The sequence below is a fragment of the Trichoderma virens genome (assembly GCF_000170995.1).
Source record: "Trichoderma virens Gv29-8 chromosome Unknown TRIVIscaffold_2, whole genome shotgun sequence".
Classification (NCBI taxonomy): Eukaryota; Fungi; Ascomycota; class Sordariomycetes; order Hypocreales; family Hypocreaceae; genus Trichoderma; species Trichoderma virens.
In genome coordinates, this window is record NW_014013747.1 from 1,075,960 (window position 1) to 1,101,739 (window position 25,780).

A 25,780-nucleotide genomic window follows, 5' to 3' on the forward strand; every position below is an offset into this window, starting at 1 on the left:
ACGAATATCACTTGATTTCCTAAGATGAAACTGATTATCTCCCCCCCCCCCCAGTAAACCAAATGTTAGTAGATGCAGGCAGAGTGCACCAAAAACGGGTCGTATCTCACTGCCACTATCAGGTACATCATCAGGCGGAACCCCTCTTCTCTTCGTGCGCGCAAAGCTGAAAATTCTACGACACTCGACGCATTTTTTTTTTAAGCAATAATGAGCACTCGTTGTCGATTCTGCTCGGGCTTGTCCGTGGAGGCCTTACTTAAACTTGTAAAACACGAATTCTCAGGCCACGAGTTTCCTGCTTCAGCTTACTACCAGCACCATAGCACGTTTTGTGATTTAGAACAGGCGGCGCACGCTGGCTGTGAATTGTGCTCGCTCATAGTTGAATGCTTCAAGGGAATCCCATGGACAAGGGGCGAGAGTTATCAATTCTCATCCTATAAATGGGAAAAGGCAGAAGTAGATATTGAAGATTCGGCTTATACTGCGGCGAAGCAGGTTGCTTTGTCCGACGTAAAGCTGAGTATTGGTACTGACCATGTCTATCTCGGGGATGGTTTGGACAAAGTTCGATCTTTTAACACTCTCCTGGTTCAAGTCGGTCCGACAGAACTCCCGGAAGAGAGCGATGATTATGCATTTCCTTTCCTCACCCTTTCGTTAAGCGACCGAGGTAATTATAGCAGTCTCACCAATATTACTATATCCCAATTTTGCTAAATAACCTAGACAATCCTGTGAAAATTGAAGGCTTCAGAATTGGGCGTTGCAAGGTCCACCCAAATTTGGGCTCTCCCCATCAGTTTAAAATAGCAAGACGCTGGCTTCATGAATGTCGGGCACACCAAGCGTGTTTGGTGAACAAGGTCCCAGAGCTTCCCACCCGCGTGGTGGATATTGGGCCACCAAACACTACCTCTCTACCGCGAGTATTTGTTTCTCAAGGAGCAAGAGCGGATTATATTGCACTGAGCCATTGCTGGGGTGGCAGAATAGAGTCTGTTCTTACCACGAAGACGTATCACGACTACCAGCAGGCGTTGCCGATCTCTGACATATCTGCTAATTTTAAGGATACTTTTCGCATTGCAAGGGAGCTCGGAATCCGATATGTATGGATTGATTCATTATGTATTATTCAGGACTCAAAAGAGGACTGGGAGGTGGAATCCAGCAAGATGGGAGCTGTATATCGCAACGCAACCTTGACTGTCTCGGCCCTTGTTTCAGCAAAAAGTACCGTAGGGATCTTGAAGAACAATGAAAATAGTTTCTACGGATCTCCGAAGAGTGCAAAACTTCAGGTTTACGACGACAGTTCAAAAATTGAGCAGGTCGAGGTTGACTGGAAGTCGCAAGAAGAAGAAAACTTACGTCGTTTAATGAACGACTGTGCACTCACTTCACGAGGCTGGACTTTACAGGAGTATATTTTGTCTCCCAGGAATCTTCTCTACGGGAAAAGCAAAATATACTGGCGCTGTCCAACTATGATGATATCAGCCGATGATACACCAGAAGGAAATCAGTTTCCAGATCAAAAATTTCGGAAAGCTTCAGAAGTCATTTACTCCGACATATTGGCCGTGCCAACCAAAATCGAAGCAGAGATAAAAGCTGTTCTTGAAGACTATTACGAATTGGCAGAGACCTATTCTGCGCGTCAACTGACCTATGGGTCGGACAAATTTGCGGCATTCGCTGGTGTAGCTCAAATGATACACCCATCGATCGGTGGACAGTACCTTGCGGGCCTTTGGACAGCTGATTTCAAGCATGGGCTACTGTGGTATGCAGAAATGACCTCTTGCCGTCATGTTGAATCTCACGGAGCTCCGTCCTGGTCGTGGATGGTAACCGATGCCTCTATTCTGTTTTCTAGAACGAGAATCTTTGAGGCGACTCCATTTGATGTCAAAATCTGTCAATACGATGGTATTTCTCAAGATGCAGTCAAACAATTTGGTCATATTAAATCAGCCTCGGTGGTCGTGGAAGGACTCACGATGCCTTTGATACGGAGCAAACAACATGTTGATGTAAATGATCGCGAATACTTGGTGCTTGGTAGCGCATACTATGACGAGCAATGCCCCGCCGATGATGGTGACACAAGAAACTCGATTCTCAACGTCGATGATCAAGTCTTAGGGCAAGCGTTAATATCACTTCATGCGGGATCTGGGGCCGACGACATCAATATAGATTCAACTCTTTTCTTGGAAGACAACCTCTTGGTATTGCTGGTCCAGGCAGATGAAGATGTCGATAACGAGATGGAACCCAGCTTTGGTGAAGGAATCATTTTACGACCGGTCAAGCATGGCTTGGAAGATGTTTATGAGAGGACGGGATACGTTTCCTTCTGGATGCCCAGCATGGATTATTTTCGTGGGTGGGGTTCAAAATCCTTGAAAATAATATAAGCTTCTTCATTCACGCGCTTATTGCTCGTAGTGGAAGGCAGAGAGCGCATATTCAGTCCCCTGTCTTGTCAGCATTCAGGTACAGTCAGCCCAGCAACCATTTTAAGCTTGTTATTGTTTACGGCTTTAGCGTCATGCAACGATCAGACAAATAATTAATATTGAGTCTCGCATATGTAGCAATGCTATTGATTAGGGGAGTGGCTATCACAAGTTTGCTATCCAACATCCCGTGTCTCCAAATTCTGTGGCAGTCGTCTACCTTACTGACGATAGCATATGCTAGAGGAATATAGCAATAGTAGCAGATACTAGAAGAATGCAGCTATAATAGCGGAGAGTAATGATAGTAGCAGTAGGAGCACATACTTAAAGGTCCGTGTATATGCTTAATTAAGGTAACATTAAATAAACAGCATTCCCTCTGCATTTTGTTACGATATTGACATAGTCGCTGAGGTTTTGGATAGCTAGCTTGAGGTACGGAATAGCCGCTCTTTTGATTTAGTATCTATGTCAGATTTTGAGTTAAAGGTTATATACAGGAAGATATATGTACATTGCCTCCATACCAGTGGAGCAAATATTTAGACAAGTTACAAAGATGCAAAGTGCAAATTGGAATCTAGCACCCAATCGGGATGAAGCAGATATCCCTAGTTGAAGGGTTAAAGGATGTTGCAATCTGCGAGTTCTTTAAAAGATATCCGTCTGTGCACCAGCAGTGAAGCCCATTCGAGAGGTGTAAGTTGGCACCTTCTGACCACCCTTCCACTGGACGTTGTTTCCATTAGCCTGGAAAGCAGCAATCATCTGCTTGGGTCCCCTAACGTTAGGTCCGGGGACAAGAGAGGGAGTCTTGGGCTGCTGGCCACCCTTGGGGTTGATAATCTTGCACTTGTGGGGAGCCATGTACATGTTCTGCTGGCCATAGCCATCGGGGATCCAGCTGATTGAAACTGTTAGTGGCAAAGACCTCATCATATCTTTAGAGACAGGCTACTTACACAGTAGCGCAGAGGCACTCGTTGCAGGCCTTCAGGTTGGGGATGTTGTAAGTAACCAGACGCTCAAAGGGGGTCTGGGGAGCAGTAGTGAAGACGACAAAGTCCTCCATCTTCACGTCGTAGATGTTGGACTTGTAAGCAATGGCAACGGCAGTACCAGCGGCTGTTGACTTGTTACCGGCGTGCATGTTAGGGCTGTTGATTCCTCCCGAAGAAGAGACCAGGCCGGCAGCAATGACGGCAGGGTTCGTAACGGAGAAGGGCTGAGGACGCTCGTTTTGCTCCTTTCCGTCGGCGTAGTAGCCGTGAGAGTTTGCTGAGTTGGCCCATGGGACTTGAATGACCGAGTTGGCCTGGATCTCCCACACGCCAGTAGGGGGGGCGAGCCAGCAGTTGCGACCCTTGGAAAGGAACCAGGCATCCTTTGGCAGGTTGAAGAGAGGATCATACACGACGTGGTTGGGATCGGTGAAGTTGGTGAGAGGGCCCTGGTAAGTGTTCTATAGTCCTGATTAGCTACTGTCGAATATATTCAAATGAAAGACTCCTTTGGATTAAACATACCTTGGGGCAGTACATGCCGTTGGTGTAAGCGGCAAGATGGGCAGAGGCGCCCTGGATGGCAGCCAGGCCACACAGAGCAGCGGCTCGAAGGGAGAACTGAGATTGCTTCATTGTAATTGCGAAAGAACGGAATATAGTTTTGTGTGTCAAATTACTAGATTGATTTGAAAGCACTTGAACTGCGAGAGATGGTGACCTTTATATATTATCAATGTGTCAGTGATCAGCGTCTACTTCTATTAAGGTAGCATTAGTATTACGGGGGTATTCGGGCGAACTCATCACAGCCCAGCTAGTTCGTTCCTGAGACACCATGGATCTGCCGTGGCTGTAGAGGATCGATGCTGCCAACTTAAAATTCTATTCATTAAGGAGTCACTAGCATTTAGGGGTTTGGTAAAAGATTAATAAACAGGATCTCTTCTGGCCATGACATCGGACCTTTCGAAACACTCACTGTGGAGTAGATTGCAGGGCTAAAGATAGGGTTGGCCATCACACGGCTGAGAAAAACTAATCCCTAAAATGTGACTGACACTTTAATGGAAGCTCTTTGTTGCTCTTAAGATCCATTACGGTAGGTGACTTATAAGCTTACCGGCCAAACCCGAGGCTATACTACCAAACTACATCTACGAAGTGTCTTTGTGACCGAGGTGATGGTAAGCGGATTGCTTGGCAATTATCCACCAACTCCATTATCAGCTATCAATTTTTGTTCAACCACAATACTAACTAGTGGTCAGGGTCTGGAGTTCTAGCGAATAGTTAATCTACTGATTTTCAAGTGTCAGATACCAGACCCTGCCCGTGGCGTCCGGCGCTCGGCAGATTTCAGTCTAGGTGTAACTTGGCCCCAGCGCGCGCTTAGCGCTTTCTAGATATCATGAAACACGTAGTCGCGAAACCGCAGCGCGCGGAGTTCTGAAGCAATAATGAAAGATGTCGCCTATCTTTTTCCGCATCTCAACTTAGCCCCCTTTTTTACGGGCCGGTTGCTCTCCTATTACGAGGCCCCCATATATCTCCAACAAGGAGGCGTCCTTCATGCCTAAATAGGAAATCTACGGCTGCCAAAAAGAGCGGCCACTATTAGTGTCAGGTACGACTTACGAGCTATCAAGAACCCAAAAAGCATACTCGCACGAGTAAGCCGTTACTTCAAGGCACTATAATTTCCCTATGGCTATTCTAATCGTTAGTATGTTTGGGTTACAATTCCATCCCTTGGCAGTTCGGTGGCAAGCTAATACATGATTCCATATACGGAGCATTTGCCCCGTTCTCTACTGCACACAAGCCAACTGCTCAAACAAAGCCCCTGGCAGTCATGATCAGTGTAGATCCTTTACATATACAGAATACGAATAGCTGTATTTGGCACCTTGACTTCGTGTCTGATCAATCTCGATTACGTTGCGCTAATTAAACCTCGGTCTTTGTGCCACTGTTTCGTTTCGAAACACATAATCCACTTTTGAGCGCCCGTCGAGCAGTCGTATTTTGCAATGGGTAAGCAGAGAGAAGGCCCTTATTGATTCAATTTTGACTCCGAGAGCCAGAAAGCTAGCCTGTAAGAAAGGAGCTGCTCGACTAGTCCTAGATATTGTGGCTTGAACAAAATTATACATAATGGGAATCTTTCCCCTCCTTGGCTGAGTCCAGATCTAAATACAGTCTATTGTATACCTAGCTGCTAGGCTTACATTAGATATGCCCGACCAAGCCCTTTGGCCTTCATCAATCTTCTCTTAAGAGCTGAGTCTAACACCTAATTCTCTAATCTTAAGCGGGTTGGGCAATAGTATATATAGATGATTTAACCTGAGATTTATGAACTTATCTTGGAGCCTGTTTCTCAAGGGGAAAACAAGAAGTAGTATTAGACAATATACAGAACGATTGTTGTATGGGAATGCAACCTAACAGCCAAATGGGGAGATTAAGGTACACCAAATATTAGGCCAATGGCTTTTGCGCCAGCAATGCCAATGGATTGGAATATTGTGCTACCCCATTCTTGGCGGCATGCAGCGCCGCTGTTAGCACAGCATCAGCCTCGTGACGAGGTGGCAGACCCGAAACGCCAGCTTTGTATGCTCCATCAATGAGACTCATATGGAACATTAATAACGACTTAGTCACGATCGGAACGCAGGCTTTTGAAAATGGGTCCGTACGGAACTCCAAAACATTTAACCCGGCCTTCTTTACACGATTTGGGATATCCACAAGCCAGCTAGGCATGTATTGTTAGCGTGAATCTCAAGACAAGAGCTTAGACTGCGACTTACGAGGGGTCAATATCCAATTCTTTCCGAAGCATGGAAGCGAAAGAATACAATGCCTCAGCTTCAGCCCCGTTGATGTACGTTCCGCTTCTGCTGGGATTGTATTCTTCCCACTGTAGGTAGCCGCCCGGTTCTGGTGTTTTGGAAAAGTACTTAGAATGCGACATCAGGGGAAAGGAGTGGTGGTGAGAATATACTTAGCAATTGCGTTGCATGTCTAATAAGAGGAAATGTATCACATCCCCTAATGATAGCGCACCAGAGTCGCATGTGTACTACATCGTATTTCTCAAAATGCTCTGCAGGTACTTCAGCAAAGGCATCCATGACTTGCAGAGTCATGTTACTTGGCAGGGTCGACTGGGCCGGAAATTGTTCCTCTGAGATGTCAAAACCGTTAAGCTGAACGGTTGGAGGAACTTGAGAGGACACATCCAGAAGCCATATGCTATAATGGTATTGAGTCGGGTAAACAAAGAAAAACACGTCTCTTGAGCATTAACTAACCCAGTTCCCGTGCCTATCTCTGCAATCTTAGTGTCCGGGGTAATGGGGATTTGGGGATGAATGGTGTAGCCGTTTTGGAGTTTGAATATGAAGTGTTGACCATCTAGTCTAATACCAATTAAGTCATATCCAAGCTGAACGACAGGGAAAAGAAGTTGTGTCTCACCTCACGCTCTCCATAACGCTCCTGCCGAGAACGTAGTTATCGCCATTGCTAACACTACCCATGTTGCTCGAAGTGATGGTGGGGAAGATTTGATATATATATCGGATATCTGGAATTTGTATGTGGAGCGTAAATTATGATTATGTTTACCTTTGACATTGTCGAGAGAGGAGAAAAGGGCCCTTCTTATATTGTCCCAAGACTGCATGTCACATTTAGAGAGCGGCATTTTTTCCTTCAAGTCAGAAGTCTGAGACATTCAGAGGCATCGAGGGTGTATACGGCACGATATGAGACTAGCGGCGCTGAGAGTGGTGCGCTGAGAGTGATCCGCTGACAGAAACAAAGCTGCACAAATGCATCGGAAATACCCTTTCGAGATTAACAGATGAATAGTTGTACTCCGCACGCATCGCCATGCAACATGAAGTTTGGGGTAGTCACCCCACGCAACTAGAGGGAATTGTATCTTGAAGCACAAGGAAATAAATGGCAACTGAAGGGGAAAAGGAGTCGGGAATCTGCGTCTATGTGATATTGATAGTAGATGGGCCATTAAGATAGCCAGTGTTGTTCGCAGTGTCGGATTGGCTTGTTCATGCAACCACAAATTTGTCTCTTTCTCAACATTAGAGCGGTTCCAGTTTGTGTGGCATCCTGTATTCCGGCAAGGGCTATTCCATCGTTCTTCGGATCGGAAATATAGAGGGAAATGTTATATCCGAGCCTTTTTTTGGCCACAGCAGTATTTCAGGCGAGCTGGTAAATATTACGGCGCTGGATGGGGGCGGAGGCATGCATCCCTGCATTCAGCTCTCTTCGAATGGGTGTGCTCCTCTTAATGAAGCGCATAAAGCTATTGAACCCAGTCATTGGCTCTCCCAAAAAGAATTGATGGCCAAGTTCCGATCGCCACATCAACGACGGAGATTGAGCCCCTGATTCATGAGGTCTCAAGTACCAATTCGGGTTCAACCCATCTTTTTAAAAGTTGGGTTACCAGCTTCAGTGTTTATCAGGGCTTCGCATTGCAAGCGCACCAATATTCCTATCCATGAGCCCGTTGGATCCCCAAACTAAGAACAAGGTTAGTTGCGGGGTTACATAGATGTGCAAGTAAGAACAATTCTTTGAGCCAAATATAAATGTGTACATGTATCATGCATGCAGGTCTGGAATACTGATATTAGTAATATGCGGCTGATTCAGTTGTGGTGGTTGATGTACGTACATGTGCATGTAGAGACGCATGGCTGCCTGGCCTGACCCCATGTCTTGTTGCCCAACCTACCTACCTAGGTATGTTGTTTCTGTAACTCTGCAACACCTCTGGCGTCGTTATTTTCTGCGTAATTGTCAATACTACCTAATTATGAGCTACATCTATTTATCATGAACTATATACGACCCTCTCGTCGTGATGAGTTCGAGATTGCGATAGTTTGCGCACTGGCACTCGAATACGATGGTGTTTCTCTCCTCTTCGACGAATTTTGGGATGAAGATGGAGACTCGTATGGACGGGCCGTTGGGGACCTCAACACCTATACAACTGGTCGTATTGGCAAATTCAATGTCGTATTGGCGCTCCTTCCCAATATCGGTAAAGCCAACACAGCGAGCGCAGTTGCCGGTCTGCGCTCGAGCTATGGCTCCTTACAACTTGTTCTGCTTGTCGGCATCTGTGGTGGAGTGCCTCGACTGGACCAGAACGAGATTTTGCTCGGCGATGTGGTTATCAGCAAGACTGTAGTTCAATACGACTTTCTCAAGCAGTATACAGACGATATTGTACGTAAAAACACCTTGGACGATAACCTTGGCAAACCAGTGAAGGATATCCGAAACCTACTAGTCACACTAGAGACTGAGCTTGGCTTGGAACGATTACATGAAAGAACCGCCTACTTCTTAAGACAGATCCAAAAGAATCGTCAAAACTACAATTATCCTGGCACAGCTGAGGACAAGCTGTTTGAGTCAACTTATCGCCACAAACATCGTGCTTCACGCATATGCATCTGTGGTAAGAGCGGCCAATTGGAGGTTTGCGACCCGGCTCGAGACTCATATTGCCATGAATTAAAATGTGAAGACAGATATCTCGTGGTTAGAGCCCGGCTTGATCAGAAACGACAGCTAGAGAATACCAATGATGCCAGAGCTCAGGAGCCGGTCATTCATTTCGGGGCCATCGCATCAGGCGATACAGTGATGAATTCCGGTGCACATCGGGATGAAATATCAAGAGAACAAAACGTCATTGCTTTCGAAACTGAGGGCGCTGGCGCTTGGGAGGAACTGCCTTGTATCATCGTTAAAGGGGTTTGCAATTATGCAGATTGTCATAAAAGCGACAAATGGCAACGATTTGCGGCTGCGACATCAGCTTCTGCGGCTAAGGCTATGCTAGAACGGTATTGTAAGACAGACAAACCGTCGCAGGCCATCTCAGGTGGTTAGTGATGGCTTTTATTGGGTTTGATTATGAGTAGTTGTGGAGTGCTAGGCTAATTTATCCCCAGTTTGCCGAGCTAATTTATCTGGGACTCTGCGGGAAACTCATTTTGAGATTCTGATTGCTGGATTGCGAGCCGAGAACAAGAGCCTCAAAGAGTACAACGCACACCTCCGACAACAAGTATCAAATTTTATTCGCCTCGTTGGACAACTCCCTGCGCAACTCTCATACGATGGCTGTGTCACGGTCATTGATGCACTTAATCGACCCATTCGCTTTTACTTGGAAACTATTCGTACAAAGCCAGTCAGTAACCAGTAACAAGGTTTCAATCCTCTCTAACGTGGCGATTTGACGCTGACATGCTCTAGCTCTTCATTGAGGTTCTCAAAGGAATGTTTGATGACTTAGGATTAGGAAAGATAGAGCGAGAAGAATGGTTCCTTGAGGATCGAGATACGGGGAAGATCCTCAATCTTAAAGAATCTTGGGGATCACTCATAAGGGTAAGCCACCTGAGCTTTAAAAAGATGCATACACGTACATGCCTTCTAACTTAGCAGCCTGGTCAAACGTTATATATGAGCATGATCTTCCGGCGGCGTTATCTATCATCTACAGAATGCCCTTCGTGCCATTTAGAGAATCGTGGTGCTCCAGAAGAACAAATAAAATGGTGCGTACCTCACACCGACTTCGTCAAAGAAGATTGTAAATTAAGAAAATAGCTCCTGTGGCTTGACTTATCGCCGTATCGAAGAAGTTCAGAACATAGAGATACAAGATAACGATTCAAATTACCAAACCACATCAACCACCACAAATCCCAAGGAATCCAACTCACAGGGGTATGGACGTCAGCAACCATATCCCAGACCGAGGCCACCAATACCTCGTACTGATGACGAAGTCATTGGTCGCTACCAACGTGTGCAAGTTATCAATACCAGTTTCCAAATACACAAAGTGAGCAAAAGCAGAATCATATCAGACCATACCTCACTAAGGCGGGAGGATTTGCAAGACATAGAACGTCTATCAACCTTTTTGGCAAAAGCCTATAACCTCCCTGCAGAGGATTGCTTAGGCCTCCTAAAAGATTGTGAAGCCCAAATCTTGGCCATACGTGCGGAATTCGAGCAAGGAGAAGCCAATGAGCAGAGGCCCCACGTCTTCGAATGGATGACTTGCGCTCGTAAAAAGGAAAGCTTGTGGCCAAGAGCCGACAACTTCCGAAGTCATTTATTACGTTCTCATCAGATAACTGTTAAAGCAGACCATGATCTTAGAGAATATCGCTATAAGTATGTGCTATTTCATTGAGAATCTACATCGCCGTACTAGGAGTAGGTCGAATGCTAAAGAGACGTTAAAGGAGAAAAAGCGACGAGATCGCCTAGACGAGGCTTCAACTATCTCTTTCCGCCTTATTAAGGAACGTTCTAGCCTGTCCGTACTGGGCGATGAGGGTACTGAGCTCTGGAGGGTCTCGCTCTTCGATAATGAGGTTAGCGCTCTTCATACCGTATATGGTGTCGAAGACTTGGAGGATTGAAGCAATTCACTAGGGTCTATGCGAAGGTCGTTGGTGGCTTCAGAGTTGTCTACCGAAAGCAAGAGGAAGCGCCGGGCAGAAAGAGACTTTCGTGAAAATGACAACAACAAACCACCGCCATATTCGAGAGATAGCCACGTAGACGATCGTGGCGTACGCTCTGTCGTTTCCGAACCTCGTGATAACGAGAGAAAGCCGAGAAGCCGGGAGAGTAAACCTTTATATAATATTAATAGCGAGAAACCTATTTTTTTCTTCTAAAAATAACAAGGGCTTAACTGGAGGCAAATTTAAACGTCAAGCAATTATTCCGAAGTAACGTCCGATCAATGTTGGGTAGTGGAAGGGCGTGTCGAATACGTGATAATCTGATGGCTAGTCAACTAGCTACAGGTAGTAAATAAATTAACTGCAAAATTACTTTGATGGCGGTTTCACTTTTTGGATACTGATATCCCTTCACAATATTAAAATTTTTGAAATGAAGAATGGAAATTTATTGCTGGATAGTATCGCTTTCATGATGCCCCTGCTGTATTATCCGGTTCAAAAGAAGACTCTCCCAAACTATTACTATCATCACGAATGTTCCAACTCAAAATCACACCTTGACGTGAATGTAGTTAAAGCTGCTCTTGGCCACTGTTCGAGTACCATATCCTTCAGGGTGCGCCCAGTTATATTCTTCAATAGTCACCTTATCGCCATCAACTTTTGACACCCAAGCAACGTGTCCCGCTTTGCCTGCATTTGATTGAGCGATACACCCAGGCACAGGCTTGTTGTTGACAGCAACGCCAGTTCGGCGGGCGGCTTCGTCCCAAGTATTCGCGTTGCCCCAGTTTGTGCCCTTGTACTGGTTATGGAACTTGATGCCCAAGCGCTCATTGATGCGCCAAGCAACAAAGCTGGTGCATTGACACTTGAAATACGCCCACTTATCGACCGGTCCACACTGGTTCTTGTACGGGTAGTCGTTGGTCATAGGACCAGGAATCTTGCTGCCACCGCTAGGAGGTTTGGGAGAGGAGTCACACTTCTTGGTCACATAGCTGCTGGAGCCGGTCTTGACGTAGTAGTCGGCGACATAGCAGCCATCGGAAGTTTTGTCCCAGATAGAGTTGCCATTGACACTGGTACCTGAGGTTTGGCAGGTTACAGAGACATCTTGGCTTTTCTTGTATGTCTTTTTGATGGCGAAACTGGTGCCTGGGCCAGTGCGACAGTTGACAGCTTCGCCAGTGATGGGATAAGCGCTGACGGAGACAGAGGCGAGAGCCAAGGCGATGATGGCGGTGAACTTCATTTTGAGAAGATGGTGGGTAATATTTGACTAGTAGGATAGAATAGATGTTTTGGTGATTGAGTGTTCGAATGACGATCTGGGATGAGAGTGATGAGTTCAAACAACATGGTGAGGATACGGGCCATCTTTTATACCCATTTCATTGGGCCTCAGAGCTCTCCATCCTGGTCCTAGTTTTCCTTTCCGAGAAAGCTTTGCGAACATCAAGGAGATCTGAAATCTCCTTCCATATCCTCCATTGGTACAAGGTTTTGCTTATCCCGACAAAGTCCTAGGCCCTCAATCAATTGAGACTGTTTATAGAAAATACCGCCAAAATTAGATCAAGATGGAGCCTGCGGCTGAAAGTCATCTCCATCAATCGATCCTACATCCATGGATCTGAAAGACATAATTGATCTTCGAAGCTGTGGTCAATCTTCAATTCGACCAGAGCTATCCAGAAGAAGCCAAGTTTGTCGCCGCCACGCTCTAACAATAGCAACAGATGGATCTCCAGAGGCTCCCTTTGCGGGTACCTGGTGGCACAAGCCGGCGCAAATCATCGGGCGAATGACAGTCGCTTATACTCAAACGACTTCCAAATCAGGTAACCCTCGCGTAGTTTATTTCCAAGCTACATCTCGCAAGGCTGCAATTTGGTGATGGCGACGATCGTGTAAGACGGAGGAATGCAAGTGCCGTCTTATTGGCGGGCTGATAATTTAAGCCAGCTTCAATGCTTATAATTAGCAATCATCAAAGCTGAACATCTGCTAGGTTACATTGAATGGATATAGTAAAATTAAAGCAATCAAATAATCTCTGTTTGTGCACTCCGTAATGCGGCTCTCGTTGCTCTCTTCACCTGCACATATACCTAGGTGAAATGCTCATGGCTCTCATCTACATGTAACCAAACTAACCAATCTTTCTGCACAGAATTGTGCCCACTTCAGCAACCAGATCAAGCCATCTCTCCTGATCATACCTCTCCTTCTCTTCAACCTTCTTGCCAAATACCTCCCACACCTCAATGAATTTGTGGTTGCTTTCCTCCGTTGTACCAATGTCCTTGAGCGCCTTCATCATATGGTCATGCTTCTTCAAAAGCTGGAAATCCCGTCGTGCCTTTTGCTTATCTTGGTCAGTCGCTAATAGCAATCTTACTTGAACGCAGTACAAAACCAAAGCGGCAAGGCCTGCTGCCAAAGCTGTCGCAACGGATGAACCGGTGACTTCTCTCGACGAGGTGTCGGTGCTAGATCGAGGGCCATCCATTTCGACCTTGGTGCCAGGGAAAGTAAAGTTGATGTTTCCAAGATTACCAACCCATGGATCTGCCGCGCCTGAGGCTGTAGCAGCGCCAATGGTGAAGATTTTGGTCGTTGCCTTCGACGGATATGTCGCGTTCTGCTTGGCGCCTTTATCACTGGCAGAGCAGAACATCAGAATATCTGCGTTGGCAGCCTCGACAATCGCAGCGTCAAGGAATCGCCTCTCTTCTTCGTCTTCGGGTGGGTCGATTGTCCAGGACATGGAAATGATGTGTACCTTTTTCCTCACTGCCGCCATGATTGCCTAAAAAATGGTTAAATCTTGTAAAAACAACACGGGTAGAAGGCCATTTTTATGTGATGAGCATACCTGAGCAGCGCTTCTAGCCGTAAGTTGCCGACTACCTTCTTCTGAAGCGTGATCCTCCAGTCTTAAGACATAAAATTGCGCCCGAGGACATAGCAAGTGGATCTGCTTCGCCATGATGGTTCCATGTCCAGTACTGGATACATAGTAAGGGTCGTTGAGATTATGCTCTTCATCTCGTGTGCAAAAAGTTCGTCCTCCAATGAAGCTAAACTCCAAATCCTTTACGTCTACACCATCGTCGATAAGAGCAACCTTGATGGGCTCTTCGATAATCTCCTCGACTTTTCCACGATCATAGTAGCGTTCGGCGTCAAAGAGCAGGCGTCGAAATTCCTTCATGCACTGGATCCACTCGTGTTTGGTTGAATGTTCAGCTTGCTCTCCGGCTAAGAGAGCATTGATGTCCATTTGTTCTCTTTGTATGATCGGCCACTCCTTGTGGACATCAACACCAGGGCATAGCTTCTTCATGCGATCGCAAAAATCTTCGACGTTTTGCTTGGTTCGGCTGTTTGTTTCAAGACCCTGAGAAAAAATATCTGTAAATGCTGCATATTTGTTTCATGCCACAGAAGGGATCATACCTGCTGGATGTGTAGATGGACTGTTTTTAGTTCCCTAAGTCTCTTTAGACCGCCCTCCTCACTCCATCCCCTGAGTACTGCATTATTGCCGCTCCAGTATAAGTTGACTTCGCGTGCTTTAGATGCCACTCTGCATATGACCTCAGAGCACAAATCTATTCTTTTCCAGTCCCAAATTTCCACGTCCATGAACTTCAAGGCGTCTTCAATAGCTTCATCGCTGTGAGCAGGAGAAACTGAGTCGTCAATGATAACCTTGAGAATAGTCTTCACTCCCTTTTTTCTCAAACGATCAAATATGTAGCATAAGTCTCGTCGGCCGTCGCCGTCTTGTTTCGGTGAGCGGCCAGTACCACGAGACCGTTTGCTATTCGCTGCGTTCGTATTCACTTCTACGTTAAGTCTTGGAATGGCAACGTATTGGAGAATATCCTCAAACTTAAGTTTTGACAACAAATTCTCAAAACCAGTTTGAGTGATGTTCGCATGCCCAGATAGGTCAAAATACAACTCATAGTCTGTTTAAAGAGTAGTTAGCTTCATAATCACAGGTCTATCTGGATACGATAGTCCAGTTAAGGAATTGTCCTCCATACCTGAAGTTGTATTACGTCCATATAAAATTTCCAAGGCGGAGTTGTAGCTGCGCGAACGAAGATAATGCAGTTTCAAAAGACGTTCTACCCCCTTAAGAATCGCTTCGTCGACTTTGGATTTGTGGCCGCTGTCAGTAACTGATCTTGCGTCCGCAGCTGGCTTTGCTACAGTCGTCTCAGGCACTCGCAAGGCTAGTTTCTTCAACTCATCCCTATTCACGAGCGGAGGTGCCGTGGCCACAGCCGGCGAGCTCACGCCCGCTACGGGCTGTGACCGTCCTCCGTATTTAGTACGAGAAGAATCAACCTGGATGTTTGGTCGTCTGTCTGGACGTCCGCTGGGGTCTGGAGCTTGCGCACTGGCAGCTCCAGGTCCTCCCGAGCCTTGGGATCTTGGCGCTGTCTCTCGGTTTTGAGTGGAGTTGTCAACCTCGCCGCCATCAGCACGAACACGAGCATTACTTTTCTCTCGCTCTTTATCCTCTTTTGCTTTCTTTTTCTCCTTCTCCTTCTCTCGAGCCAAGGCCTTCCTGACGCTCTCTTTGTGATGAAGGTACGGTGATAGCCCGTCGTTGTTGAAGTCGCCGTTTGCAGAACTATGCTGTACAGCGACATCGCTCTTGGTGATAATTTTCTGGATAATATCTAGCTGCTCCTTTTTACATTTCTTATACTCGACAGCAAGATGAAGTGCCGTGTTACCATCTCCATCTTTGGCCGCCAGAGTCTCAGGTTCCGCTCTGTCAATGAGCAGGTCCAAAAATTTGACCCTTTTATCGATGCCAATGTGGAGGCAATTCATTTTATCTTTATCGTTGCTGGAGATGGCCAAGATGACACCGATATTCGGGTGAGAGTCGCACATCCACTGCACCATCTTCTCCTTCTTGGCCTCAATAGCTAAGAATAGAGGTGTATGGCCTGATCGGTCTTGTGATCGGAGAAGATCGTTTTCATGTTCCACCAAGAATTTGATGAGAGGCTCCATTTTGCTGTCTAGCTTTGGTAAATCTTTCTTGTCCATAGCAGCCATGATGTGTAAAGCTGTCGGCTGGCGAGGATCTCCCGTATTGGACGCCAAGGTGTTACCATCGCCGCCATTGGCCTTGAAGGACTTCAGCTGGCTGCTGTTTGTAAGATCCCTCTTTCCATCTTGTATTTCTTTTAAGATCTCTTCGAGGAGATCTTTAACGGACTTTCCATTCCGATTGGTGACCTCTCCCTCTTCTTCATCGCTATCGGATTCATCTTCGCTCGTTTCATCGCCAGCTTTCGACTCTGCCTTCTCAATCTCTTCTTGCACTGCTAGAGAATCTGCTTCCCTCTCTTCGTCGTCAATTAGGGGACTCATGGTAAAAGCTCTAAAGGCACTCTGACAGTAAAAACTATGGAATAGCAACTCGGGATATGCGAAGGAGCTAGTGTTACGGTGGGAGTTAACTTTCAATTCCCGGTACAGTACGATCTTCAGCCGCGATTACAAACCTTCGCCCCCAAATATGACCCCCTCTTCTTTCGTCTCGCATCAACCGGGATACCGTGGACTAGGCGAGACTTGAGAAGCGACTGTGGCTGCTCCACATGATCATTTGCAGGGCTGGTAAGTAGACTCAATGTACTCTCAACCCAGTTTCCCCCGATTAGTGATGCGTCAATCATACATGACGGAACTAGTATATACTAGCCAACCCAGCTAGCTAGGCAGCCAGAAGGGTCACGGAAATATGTGTTTGCGTGAATTTCCGTCTCTTAAGTTGTTGTGACTCAACTTCGTGAAACACAAGGAGACACAGTTGCTAGGGGGCTCTTCAATCGAGTGTGCTCTACAGTTTGGAAAGTATGAATTGATACGGACTCATAGACTAAAACTCAACCCCTGGTTTGTTAGCCAGTTTTCTTAGACCTAGTATTGGAATGATTGGTCAAAGCATCGTCCCGTGTACGACCGTCTCCGTGCTAGCATTTGCGCCCTGCAGCAAGGTCCGGAGCAAAGCATGATTTTCGTGTGACTGAGTTCCCAGGTAGGAAACCCTTGCCGAAATAGGTTGTAAAAATAGTTGGATGCTGAAGTGTAAAGCAAGTTTTGACGACGCTTGGTTGCTAGCTGGGAGTGTGGACACTACTTCGGAGTACGGAGTAAAGAGTGATAAAATCCTAGCTAATAGTACGGAGTATATATATAGAATACGCAGTACGTAACGACTGTTAGCTAATACTACTTGCTGCTTATAAGTGAATAGTAATCATTGACGCCTTTTCTTGGTCGCCTTAAGCCGCGTCCTTCTTCTTCAATGCTTTGTCAAAGATGATATCCGTAAATTCATCCAAATCGATGGAGCCCAGGTTCTCCGTGTCATATTTTCGCAGCTTATTAGTGGGGGGCATCTCAGGGTCGAACAAGACTGGGTCATCTGGTGGTGTTGAGCCAAACAATCGACCCATCTCAGACTTCCAATCAGCCTCCACCTTGATCCTCACTTTGCATTGGAACTTGTTGTCGTCAAATCCGCGATTAAGCAAGATGGCGCAACGTAAGAAACTGGGTGTACCGGATTTTATCGTGGGATTCTCGTGCAAAACCCAGCTCGCGCCAACGCCTTTGCCGTAGTCATCGCTGAAAATGTGGCCCGTCACTCTGGCGTCGTCGTTTGTTGTGCGGCTCACAGTCTTTTCCCATTTGAGGCTCCCGCCAGCATTTGCGCCAAATTCGCCCACACCCGCATTCACTTCGGCTCCATGAGTGACCGACTCTTCCTGGGTCGAAGGTAGCAGAGTCACACGGCCCGCAGGAGCAATAGCATGAACTTGGGGCGCCGGAACTCCGGGAACAGCGTTTCCAAATTCGAATTCTAGCGAGGCGGACACGATTCGCCGTGATCTCCGAGTTGTATCAAGGTAAAAGTCATAGACAAGAAGCGTTGCGCTCTCTCCCGTCTCTTCAGACAGAACGCCATGGATCACATCTCGCGACTTGCAGCGGACTTCTATAATTCCTCGGCGTTCCGTCACCGTTTGTCGCTGATATGGAGCAGAAGGGTCATTGCGAGTATGATAGCCGCTGCCACGCTCGCCAGTCTTATTCAACCCAATGCTCACAGATGTGTATTCGAGATCCGAGTCGGGGTCTGAGTCGACGAACTCGACTTCGTCTATTTCGTCGTCTGGGATTTGATCGCCGTTGATGTCGTGATCCATGGCTCGTTCAATTGATCGTTACAATTTTCTGTGAAAGGAGACGCGTCGATCCTTGGCGTAATAGAATACGGCGTATTAGAGAAAGGAAGAATAATTGTACGGAATTCACATATAGGACGTAAACGAATATGATAACGCAAGTCCCCTCCATTTGCTAATACTAACCGTCAGGCTCACAAGGCGAACTCGTAGCCACTGTTAGTACCACATATATGCACGTTGCATCACGAGGTGGTGGTGAAAATAGTGCCATAAATAGCGGCGCCTAGACCCGACATCATCCCACCATCTTCCATCACTACCACCCTGACAGTAGTATTAGAGTTGTTGTGGGAGGAATTCGGAGAGGTCAGTGATCCGCCAGCCTTACTCTGATCCCTGTCTGTGTAACACAAGTCTCTGATTTGCCGCAGATTGATTAATTACATACACAAATTTCCGTCTAACAGTCATGTGTTATTGTACCAACCACCACTCTCATAGTTGTGCTCAAGAGTCTCCGGATGTTGCTCAAAGTATTTCACTGCTTAAGTTGATTCCATTGGTCCGTGTAGTATCACATCCGGGATTCGAGCTATTTAGAGCAGGGATCAGGGTGCCCTAGACCTTTGTCTTTAGCGCCTCAGTCTTCCTTCGTTCCCATGGAACGGCCCGGGGATGGCACAGTGCGCAGAAACGATGAGGCTCTGCCCAGCAAACAAGAGGCACAGCCCCTCATGAAAGAGGGAGTTGACCAATGTCAATCTTGGCGCAACTGATAGATCATCACGCCTTCTAACCGATGCGAGCGCGAACCCCGTATGCATGTCAGATCTTCGGGAGGGTACTTCTGAGGTACTTGCGGAGCCAAGCCTATGCTATCTGCATACGGGGGTTTTGCTGTTCAGCTCTTGTTCAGTCCTCAGCCCTGTTGGGATTACTCATTACGAGTACTCAGGCAATTGTGGTCAATGGAGGGGTTCATCATCGTCGAGGCCTGTGGTGAAGCCATACGAGTACTGTAACGCTTAGCCCTCGTGTGCTTCTGACAAGTTCTCTCAGCCGACTCACTTCATACACTTTCTCATTATCGTCAACGGCGTCATATTCGCTGGTGCTTCATAGTGGGCGCTGGGTAGTGTCTTTAGCATACTATCCGCTCGCGCATTCCGTAAGAGCATATTTGCTTCTGTCTCCCACGCTACCCATTCGGGTTCGCAAGCCGGCATTTAGACCGATGCCGTAAAGGTTTATATATGCAATAACTTTGGCCGCTCACGCTTGATAGGCCGCACCAAACCTCAAGATGTCTGATTCGGGTTCTTCATCCTCTTCCAGCGCATCCGACTCGCCGCGGGGTGGTACACCGGAGCCGGGATTTGTGCCAGAGGTGGAACAAGAACCTGCAACAGAATCAACCACTGCCGACGGGACTCAGAGCAAATCCCCGCAAGAAGAGACTCCATCTTCAACCTCGGAGGCTGATCAGCCAGAAATTGAGACAGACCCTCAGGTAGAGGAGGAGGTAGATCCAGATGCCGAACCCCTTCATGTTACGTGGAAAAGCGAGGGAAGCCCAGATCCCGCCTCCGTGGCTGCAGAGTATGTATCTAAACCAAATCTGAGTGAGCGATTCCAATACCTAACTTCGAACCATCAAATTAGCTTTGTAGTAATCCATGGTGTTTATGGCGGATGGGAAAACGAATACCGGGCAGGACCCGGCTCTGGGAGTAGTGAATGGGTCTCAAACTATGCACAGTCACTCGAGCCTTCGAGAATCCTTCGTTTTGAGTACGAGCCGCTCCAGCTTTTTTGTGGTCGACGAAGCCGCCAAGCTATCCAAAACTGCGCCCTCAAGTTACTGAGGGCATTGGCTGCCCGGCGAAGGCATGAAACTCAAGTTCGTAGGCCTGGATGGAAATCCTTGAGTAAGCCCACGCAGTTGACCTGACTAACCATGCTTATAGAAGCGGCTGATTATCTTTGTTGCCCATGATATCGGAGGACTCATAGTCAAAGATGTACGTTTGATCTCAAGGCCTCACTTGGTACTGAACGCCTTGAATGCTAACCTTCAGACTCATTAGGCATTGGTTGCGGCAGCCCTTGACACAGCTTCTTGGATGGACATTGTAGAAATGAGCCGTGTTATGGTAAAGCTACCAATTGTATGTGGAAACGAGAGTCATCCGTGTTCTAACTAATAACAGGTCTTTCTCGGCTCTCCTCATCGAAGCGTTGACCACTTTGATATGGAAGACAGATTATCTCGATTTCTTTTCGGTGGCTTTGACTCAGGAATAGCAGAGATTCGACCCTCGGCGTCTGCTATTTCTGGATTTGCAGCGGCTGCTATGGAGATCAATGGCCTGTTTATTGAGTCAAAAATCACTCTCCGTAGCCGAGCAGTTAGCGTTCATTACGCGGAAGGATATTCGCCCAGCATGAATAAGGTAAGACGCGGTATTATCAAAATATGAATGCGATCTTAGGGTGAGCAACGCGTAGGCTAACGGTGGCATGAAGGCGTTTGACTCTTACAGCGCAACACTCGGAGTGCCGATGGAGAAGAGAATACCAGAGCCTAGTGGTGATTCTATTATCACTGAGTGCCTTCAAGGGCTGCTTAAAGGTGAGATTTTGCTTGGATGTCGAGAAGATGCCTGAATGTCATGAGAAGACAGCTAATATCGGACTTATCTAGCCCTGAGCTCTCCGGTAAGCTCAGAGCAGCTCCGCTACGAGAGAGAGATTTTAGCTCTTGCTTCACCTGTATTTCCTTTACAAAGCGGAAAACGCGACAATGCAACAATTGAAGACTCCCAACATGTCAAAGATTGGCTTCAACACCACGGTCCACAAATGCTCTACGTTCATGGCACGAAACACGTGCGTGAAACAGCTGAACAGCTGTTTTATATCATGGAGGAGCATGCTCTCAAGAGTAGTACTTCAATGGTGCTCTATTTTTCCTTCGATAAACACGATGTTAGGTGTGACTCTCTTAGAGACATGCTCGCCACATTTTTGGCTCAAATTTTATGCTTTTATCCCGGTGTCTCAGACCGTATCAAATTGACCTTTACACGTTTTCACGAAGAGCGTGGATGGACAGAGGCAGATCTGATTTACTGGTTCGAGCGCTTTAGGTTCACCGAGCAGGTTGAGCACGTCATGTTCGTTATCAATCACTTCGATGAGTGTACCAAGGGCTCTCGAAAGCAATTTCTCGACAACTTTGCCTATCTCTCACAGGCAAGTGAGAATTCGTGGAAAGTCGTCGTCACAAGCCACAAGCCAGGCGCTCTTTCAGAAGAGCTTGCCGGCCCTTGGTGCGTTAATCTTGATCTTGATGCATCTGGGGAAGACCTAATCAGCATCGCCGATGCCGATGCCAAAGATGATATGGCGCGGCTACTTACGGCGCGACCGGAACTTCACTTCGAACCCAGTGTTATAGAGAGACAATTCCAATACATTGACAAGTACGACCCCCTCATCAAGCATATCATTTGGGAACAAGCAGCAGTACGGCAGGATTGGCCCGGTGAAACATCCATTGAGACTATGCTTGAATCCCTGACGCTCGATTCATCGGCAGCTGGTGATGACGATGGGAATCTGAAACAACTGTTGGCCTGGGTCCTTAAGAATGCCTCCGAACCGGACACTCTACGACAACTCTTAACGTGGCTTCTCTACTCTGTACGACCACTCACCACCTGGGAGCTGGCAACGGTGATTTACCTCAAGTCTGGTCAGGAGGGACAGGTCTCTCCTGATGCGACAGCAGTGGACAAACTAATCACCAACGTCAAATTGTGGCTTGCCGGTATTGTGGTTATACAACATAATGAAGTCAAGATTTGGCATCCACGACTGAGAAACATCCTCATGGCCCTGGATGGCGATAAATCTGACGAGACCCAATTTGTATGGAGCGAAATTAAGAAAACTGCTCATTTTGATATTGCTCAGCTCTGTCTTAAATATCTCTCTCAGCCAGCTGTACAAGACTATATCAGCAAGACTTTTCAAGTCACGGACGAAGAATCTTACGAGTCGCCTACGTTTGCAGATCGAGGAAATTTATGCTCTTACGCTCTTCAGGCTTGGACGCATCATTTCGTGCTTAGCTCTCCTAAACCTGATCTGTCAAAACTTCTTTCTCAGTCCGCATCTGCCGATTTAGCGAGCAGCTGGGCAAGGGGTTACTGGGCGCTTTCAAATCCAATTACCAGGAGCACTACCTGTTTAGATACACTGTTTCCCATTTTCGCAGGCCTTGGTTTAATTGACGTGATTAAAGCACGAGATGAGGCAGACACCCGCCGAGGCATACTTGAGGCCGCCTCAAAAGGCCAGTCAGAGACTGTTCTTACGCTCATTAAAGGACTTGATATGTCGGAATCAGCCCTCATGGATGTCATTAAAGCCGCTGGAGCTTACGGAGATGAGAAAACGATGTTGGATATGCTTGATCGCATCATTTCAACTAACCCAAGCCCTGATACTACTGCTTGGCCTCCCTTGTTCCTTCACAGAGCAGCATGGCTTGGCCTTGATCGATTCGCCGATCGCATACTCGATTTAGGGTATCCTCCTGACATCGAAGCTGACTGGACATCTATCACTAAGGCCACGCCACTCTCTCAAGCAGCTCGCAATTTCCATGCAGGCATTGTTCGTACCCTTATCAAGCACAATGCGGATATAACTTCTCGCCATCTTTATGATAGAACTGCCATCCATCATGTGGCTGGGCAAGGTCATGCTGAGATCGCCAAAATCCTAGTCGAAGAAGGGAAGATCGATATGGAAATCAAAGACGAAGATGGCTTTACGACTCTCTACTTTGGATGCTTATGGGGACATCATCACGTCGTTGAAGTGTTGCTGGAGCTGGGAGCAGACCCAAACATGGGTATCAAACCCGATGATCCACCACAAAAGTGGTCGCCTCTCATAGTTGCTGTTGACGACGGGTATGAAAAATCCGTGAAGCTTCTTCTTGATAAGAAAGCCAACCCAAATATTCCCGGCCCTTCCCAATGGGGCACAGCTCTGCGATATGCAGCTGTGAAGGGCCATCTAAACATCTGTCAAATGCTGGTTGACAGTGGTGCAGATCCTAACAGCACACTGATCCAGCCTCCAATTCTCACACAGATAATTACTGATTACGAAGCCAGTGAGAACCAAATGGAAATTTTCGATTTCCTTATTTCACACAATGCCGACGTTAACGCAAAGGATGCTGCTGGGACGCCTGTACTAATCCATGCCTGCAGAAGCAACCAGAGAATGGATTTTGTCCAACGGCTCCTTGATCACGGTGCAGATGTCAACATTCTGAATTCAGATAATGAGTCAACGTTATACGTTGCCGCGCTAGATAGGGAAGAAGCACTGGTGAAACTACTATTGGAGAAAGGGGCCAAAGTTAACGAGATGACAACAAGCGGCCTAACTCCTCTGTATTTTGCTATCCCAGACCCTGATATTGTTCGGTCACTGCTCGAAAACGGTGCCGATCCAGACAGCAGCAAGAACGCAGGCTTTACCAGTCTCATGCATGCTGCCTGGTTCAGCTACACCGAAAGTTTGGAGCTGCTTCTAGATCACAATGCCGACATAGAATTGGCCTATGATGGAGATGATGAGAATCAGAGGGGCTGGACAGCTCTATCTTGCGCCGTATCACAGGCCTCTAAAGAAACCGTTCGAATACTAGCAGAGCGTGGAGCCGATCTTAAGCGGGTATCAGAACAGGGTGTACCCGTTTTACACCAGGCCGCCGCAGCAGATACGCTCTCTGTTCTTTTGGAGTTTCCGTCCAGAATTGATTTGAACCAACTTGACAAGGACGGATATTCAGCTCTCCACAAGACCGATGTGTCAATGGAGAATTTCAAGCTCCTAATCAATGCCGGAGCAAATATGAATATTCAGGACAAAAAAAGGGGCGATACTCCTCTCACAATAGCGTCATACAGCGGCTTTCTAGAGCGTGCTCAATACCTAGTCAAACACGGCGCTGATATTCACCTCGCCTCACCTTGTGATGGTTCCCCCGTCCTTCAAGCCTGTAGATACGCAAAATGGGACCTTTTGAAATTTTTCGTCGAGAATGGCGCCAACGTGAATCAGGTCACCGATTTTGGTATCGCTGGAACCCCACTGCAGGCAGCGTGTATACCATACGCAACTGGTGAAGATCGCATTATCGACAAGATGGTCGACTATCTTCTTGATCATGGAGCGGATGTGACATTAGAGGGTGGCTTTGTTGGTACTGCTCTCCACGCGGCCGCTTATGCTGCAACTCCAGTCACAATCAAAACACTCTTAGACAAAGGAGCAATTGTCAATGTTCTAGATCCTATGGGTCGCTTGCCTATTCATGCTGCTGCTTTCCATGGCATCGACAACTTTGACGCGATCCTCGAGGCAGGGGGCGACATCGCCGTACGAGACGGTATGGGCCGAACCGCATTACACTGGGCAGCACAGCCCGGAAGATTCCAGGTTGTTGAAAAGATAATATCCCTCTTGCCCAACAAAAAAGCGATCGACGAGCCGGATATCGACGGCTGGACCCCTCTATGCTGGGCGGCTCGTGGTCCCAACAACTGGCTAGATCAAGAACACGCAGGCGAGCCGCAAGAATTGGTAAAGGTGATAAAGCTTTTGCTTGAGAATGGTGCCAATCGTTCTGTCCAAGTCTCCGTTGGGGGGCAGAAGTGGACACCATTGAAGGTGGCTAGATTCTCTGGTGCAGATGAAGAAGTGATTGAGCTGCTGAAGAATGGCCTTGTTTCTGCAGATGAAAAAGACAATGAGGAAAAGAAATCTGGATCACAGGAAGAGTCCGAAGAAGACAAGTCCAAAAAAGGAAACCGTCGGACAGCAACATGCGATACCTGCCGATGCGTAAGTACTTCTGTTTTCATTAATGGCGTCCTTAATCATGCTTCCATCCTCCAGATCCGTGAGTGGCAAGGTTCAATTTCACTAATGGAGTTATACAGAGTATTTATGGCTTTGCCTATCACTGCAACAAGTGCACCGATTTTGATTTGTGTTGGAAATGTTATTCGCATAGAGATCTGGTGCATCCTGCCGATCACACTTACGAGGAAGAAGGTCCAGAGTTTGAAGACACACCCGATGACACACCAGATGATGACGCGTCGTCAGAATCTTCAGGATCAACAGATTCGGACTCAGAAGCATAGAATTAGTGCTTATAAGGGGGTAGCAATCGATGTAGATCAGGCGAATGAAAGCGATACTATGTTCACTTATGTGATTAAGATTGTTTCGGTGCTAGATTTCATGAAGAAACAGATTATTGACATTAGAAAACAACTGCCTTTTTTTTTTCATTTTATGAGTGGTATCAATGTAGTACAAAAACCTCAGATAAGAATCCCAGAGAGTCAACAAACACGGGGAAACACTCCATCTCATCCTCAAAGAGCCCCACGAAACAACTTCTAGCTTAGCTT

At 46.9% G+C, this 25,780-nt stretch overlaps 9 protein-coding genes across 9 annotated transcripts; 4 read left to right on the forward strand and 5 right to left on the reverse strand.

Annotated features, from left to right (window-relative positions):
- Positions 1-210: 210 nt before the first annotated feature.
- TRIVIDRAFT_133234 (uncharacterized protein) lies at positions 211-2,033 on the forward strand (the record flags this gene model as incomplete). The annotated part of the gene is made up of 2 exons (XM_014104982.1): positions 211-676; positions 733-2,033. Coding segments are annotated over 2 exons (1,767 nt in total), but the record flags the coding sequence as incomplete, so codon positions are not given.
- Positions 2,034-3,125: 1,092 nt separating this feature from the next.
- TRIVIDRAFT_63571 (uncharacterized protein) lies at positions 3,126-4,111 on the reverse strand (the record flags this gene model as incomplete). Its single annotated transcript, XM_014104983.1, has 3 exons — positions 3,126-3,378; positions 3,437-3,936; positions 4,001-4,111. 3 exons carry the CDS (start codon positions 4,109-4,111, stop codon positions 3,126-3,128), a joined length of 864 nt encoding a protein of 287 aa, XP_013960458.1.
- Positions 4,112-5,959: 1,848 nt separating this feature from the next.
- TRIVIDRAFT_79707 (uncharacterized protein) lies at positions 5,960-7,108 on the reverse strand (the record flags this gene model as incomplete). The annotated part of the gene is made up of 5 exons (XM_014104984.1): positions 5,960-6,239; positions 6,295-6,424; positions 6,489-6,739; positions 6,799-6,906; positions 6,965-7,108. The coding sequence occupies 5 exons, from the start codon at positions 7,024-7,026 to the stop codon at positions 5,960-5,962; spliced, it is 831 nt and encodes a 276-aa protein (XP_013960459.1).
- Positions 7,109-8,356: 1,248 nt separating this feature from the next.
- TRIVIDRAFT_36030 (uncharacterized protein) lies at positions 8,357-9,427 on the forward strand (the record flags this gene model as incomplete). The annotated part of the gene is made up of 1 exon (XM_014104985.1): positions 8,357-9,427. The coding sequence occupies one exon, from the start codon at positions 8,357-8,359 to the stop codon at positions 9,425-9,427; it is 1,071 nt and encodes a 356-aa protein (XP_013960460.1).
- A 2,043-nt stretch (positions 9,428-11,470) lies between these two features.
- TRIVIDRAFT_215230 (uncharacterized protein) lies at positions 11,471-12,358 on the reverse strand (the record flags this gene model as incomplete). The annotated part of the gene is made up of 1 exon (XM_014104986.1): positions 11,471-12,358. One exon carries the CDS (start codon positions 12,284-12,286, stop codon positions 11,582-11,584), a length of 705 nt encoding a protein of 234 aa, XP_013960461.1.
- An 828-nt stretch (positions 12,359-13,186) lies between these two features.
- Positions 13,187-15,210, reverse strand: TRIVIDRAFT_35229 (uncharacterized protein; the record flags this gene model as incomplete). The annotated part of the gene is made up of 4 exons (XM_014104987.1): positions 13,187-13,846; positions 13,913-14,245; positions 14,497-15,014; positions 15,093-15,210. Coding segments are annotated over 4 exons (1,629 nt in total), but the record flags the coding sequence as incomplete, so codon positions are not given.
- A 2,077-nt stretch (positions 15,211-17,287) lies between these two features.
- TRIVIDRAFT_215231 (uncharacterized protein) lies at positions 17,288-18,446 on the reverse strand (the record flags this gene model as incomplete). Its single annotated transcript, XM_014104988.1, has 1 exon — positions 17,288-18,446. The coding sequence occupies one exon, from the start codon at positions 18,285-18,287 to the stop codon at positions 17,361-17,363; it is 927 nt and encodes a 308-aa protein (XP_013960463.1).
- A 1,126-nt stretch (positions 18,447-19,572) lies between these two features.
- On the forward strand, positions 19,573-20,936 carry TRIVIDRAFT_63577 (uncharacterized protein; the record flags this gene model as incomplete). The annotated part of the gene is made up of 6 exons (XM_014104989.1): positions 19,573-19,868; positions 19,932-20,169; positions 20,237-20,290; positions 20,357-20,437; positions 20,480-20,722; positions 20,778-20,936. 6 exons carry the CDS (start codon positions 19,573-19,575, stop codon positions 20,934-20,936), a joined length of 1,071 nt encoding a protein of 356 aa, XP_013960464.1.
- A 1,227-nt stretch (positions 20,937-22,163) lies between these two features.
- Positions 22,164-23,651, forward strand: TRIVIDRAFT_142512 (uncharacterized protein; the record flags this gene model as incomplete). Its single annotated transcript, XM_014104990.1, has 1 exon — positions 22,164-23,651. A coding segment is annotated over one exon (1,488 nt), but the record flags the coding sequence as incomplete, so codon positions are not given.
- Between the last annotated feature and the right edge of the window lie 2,129 nt (positions 23,652-25,780).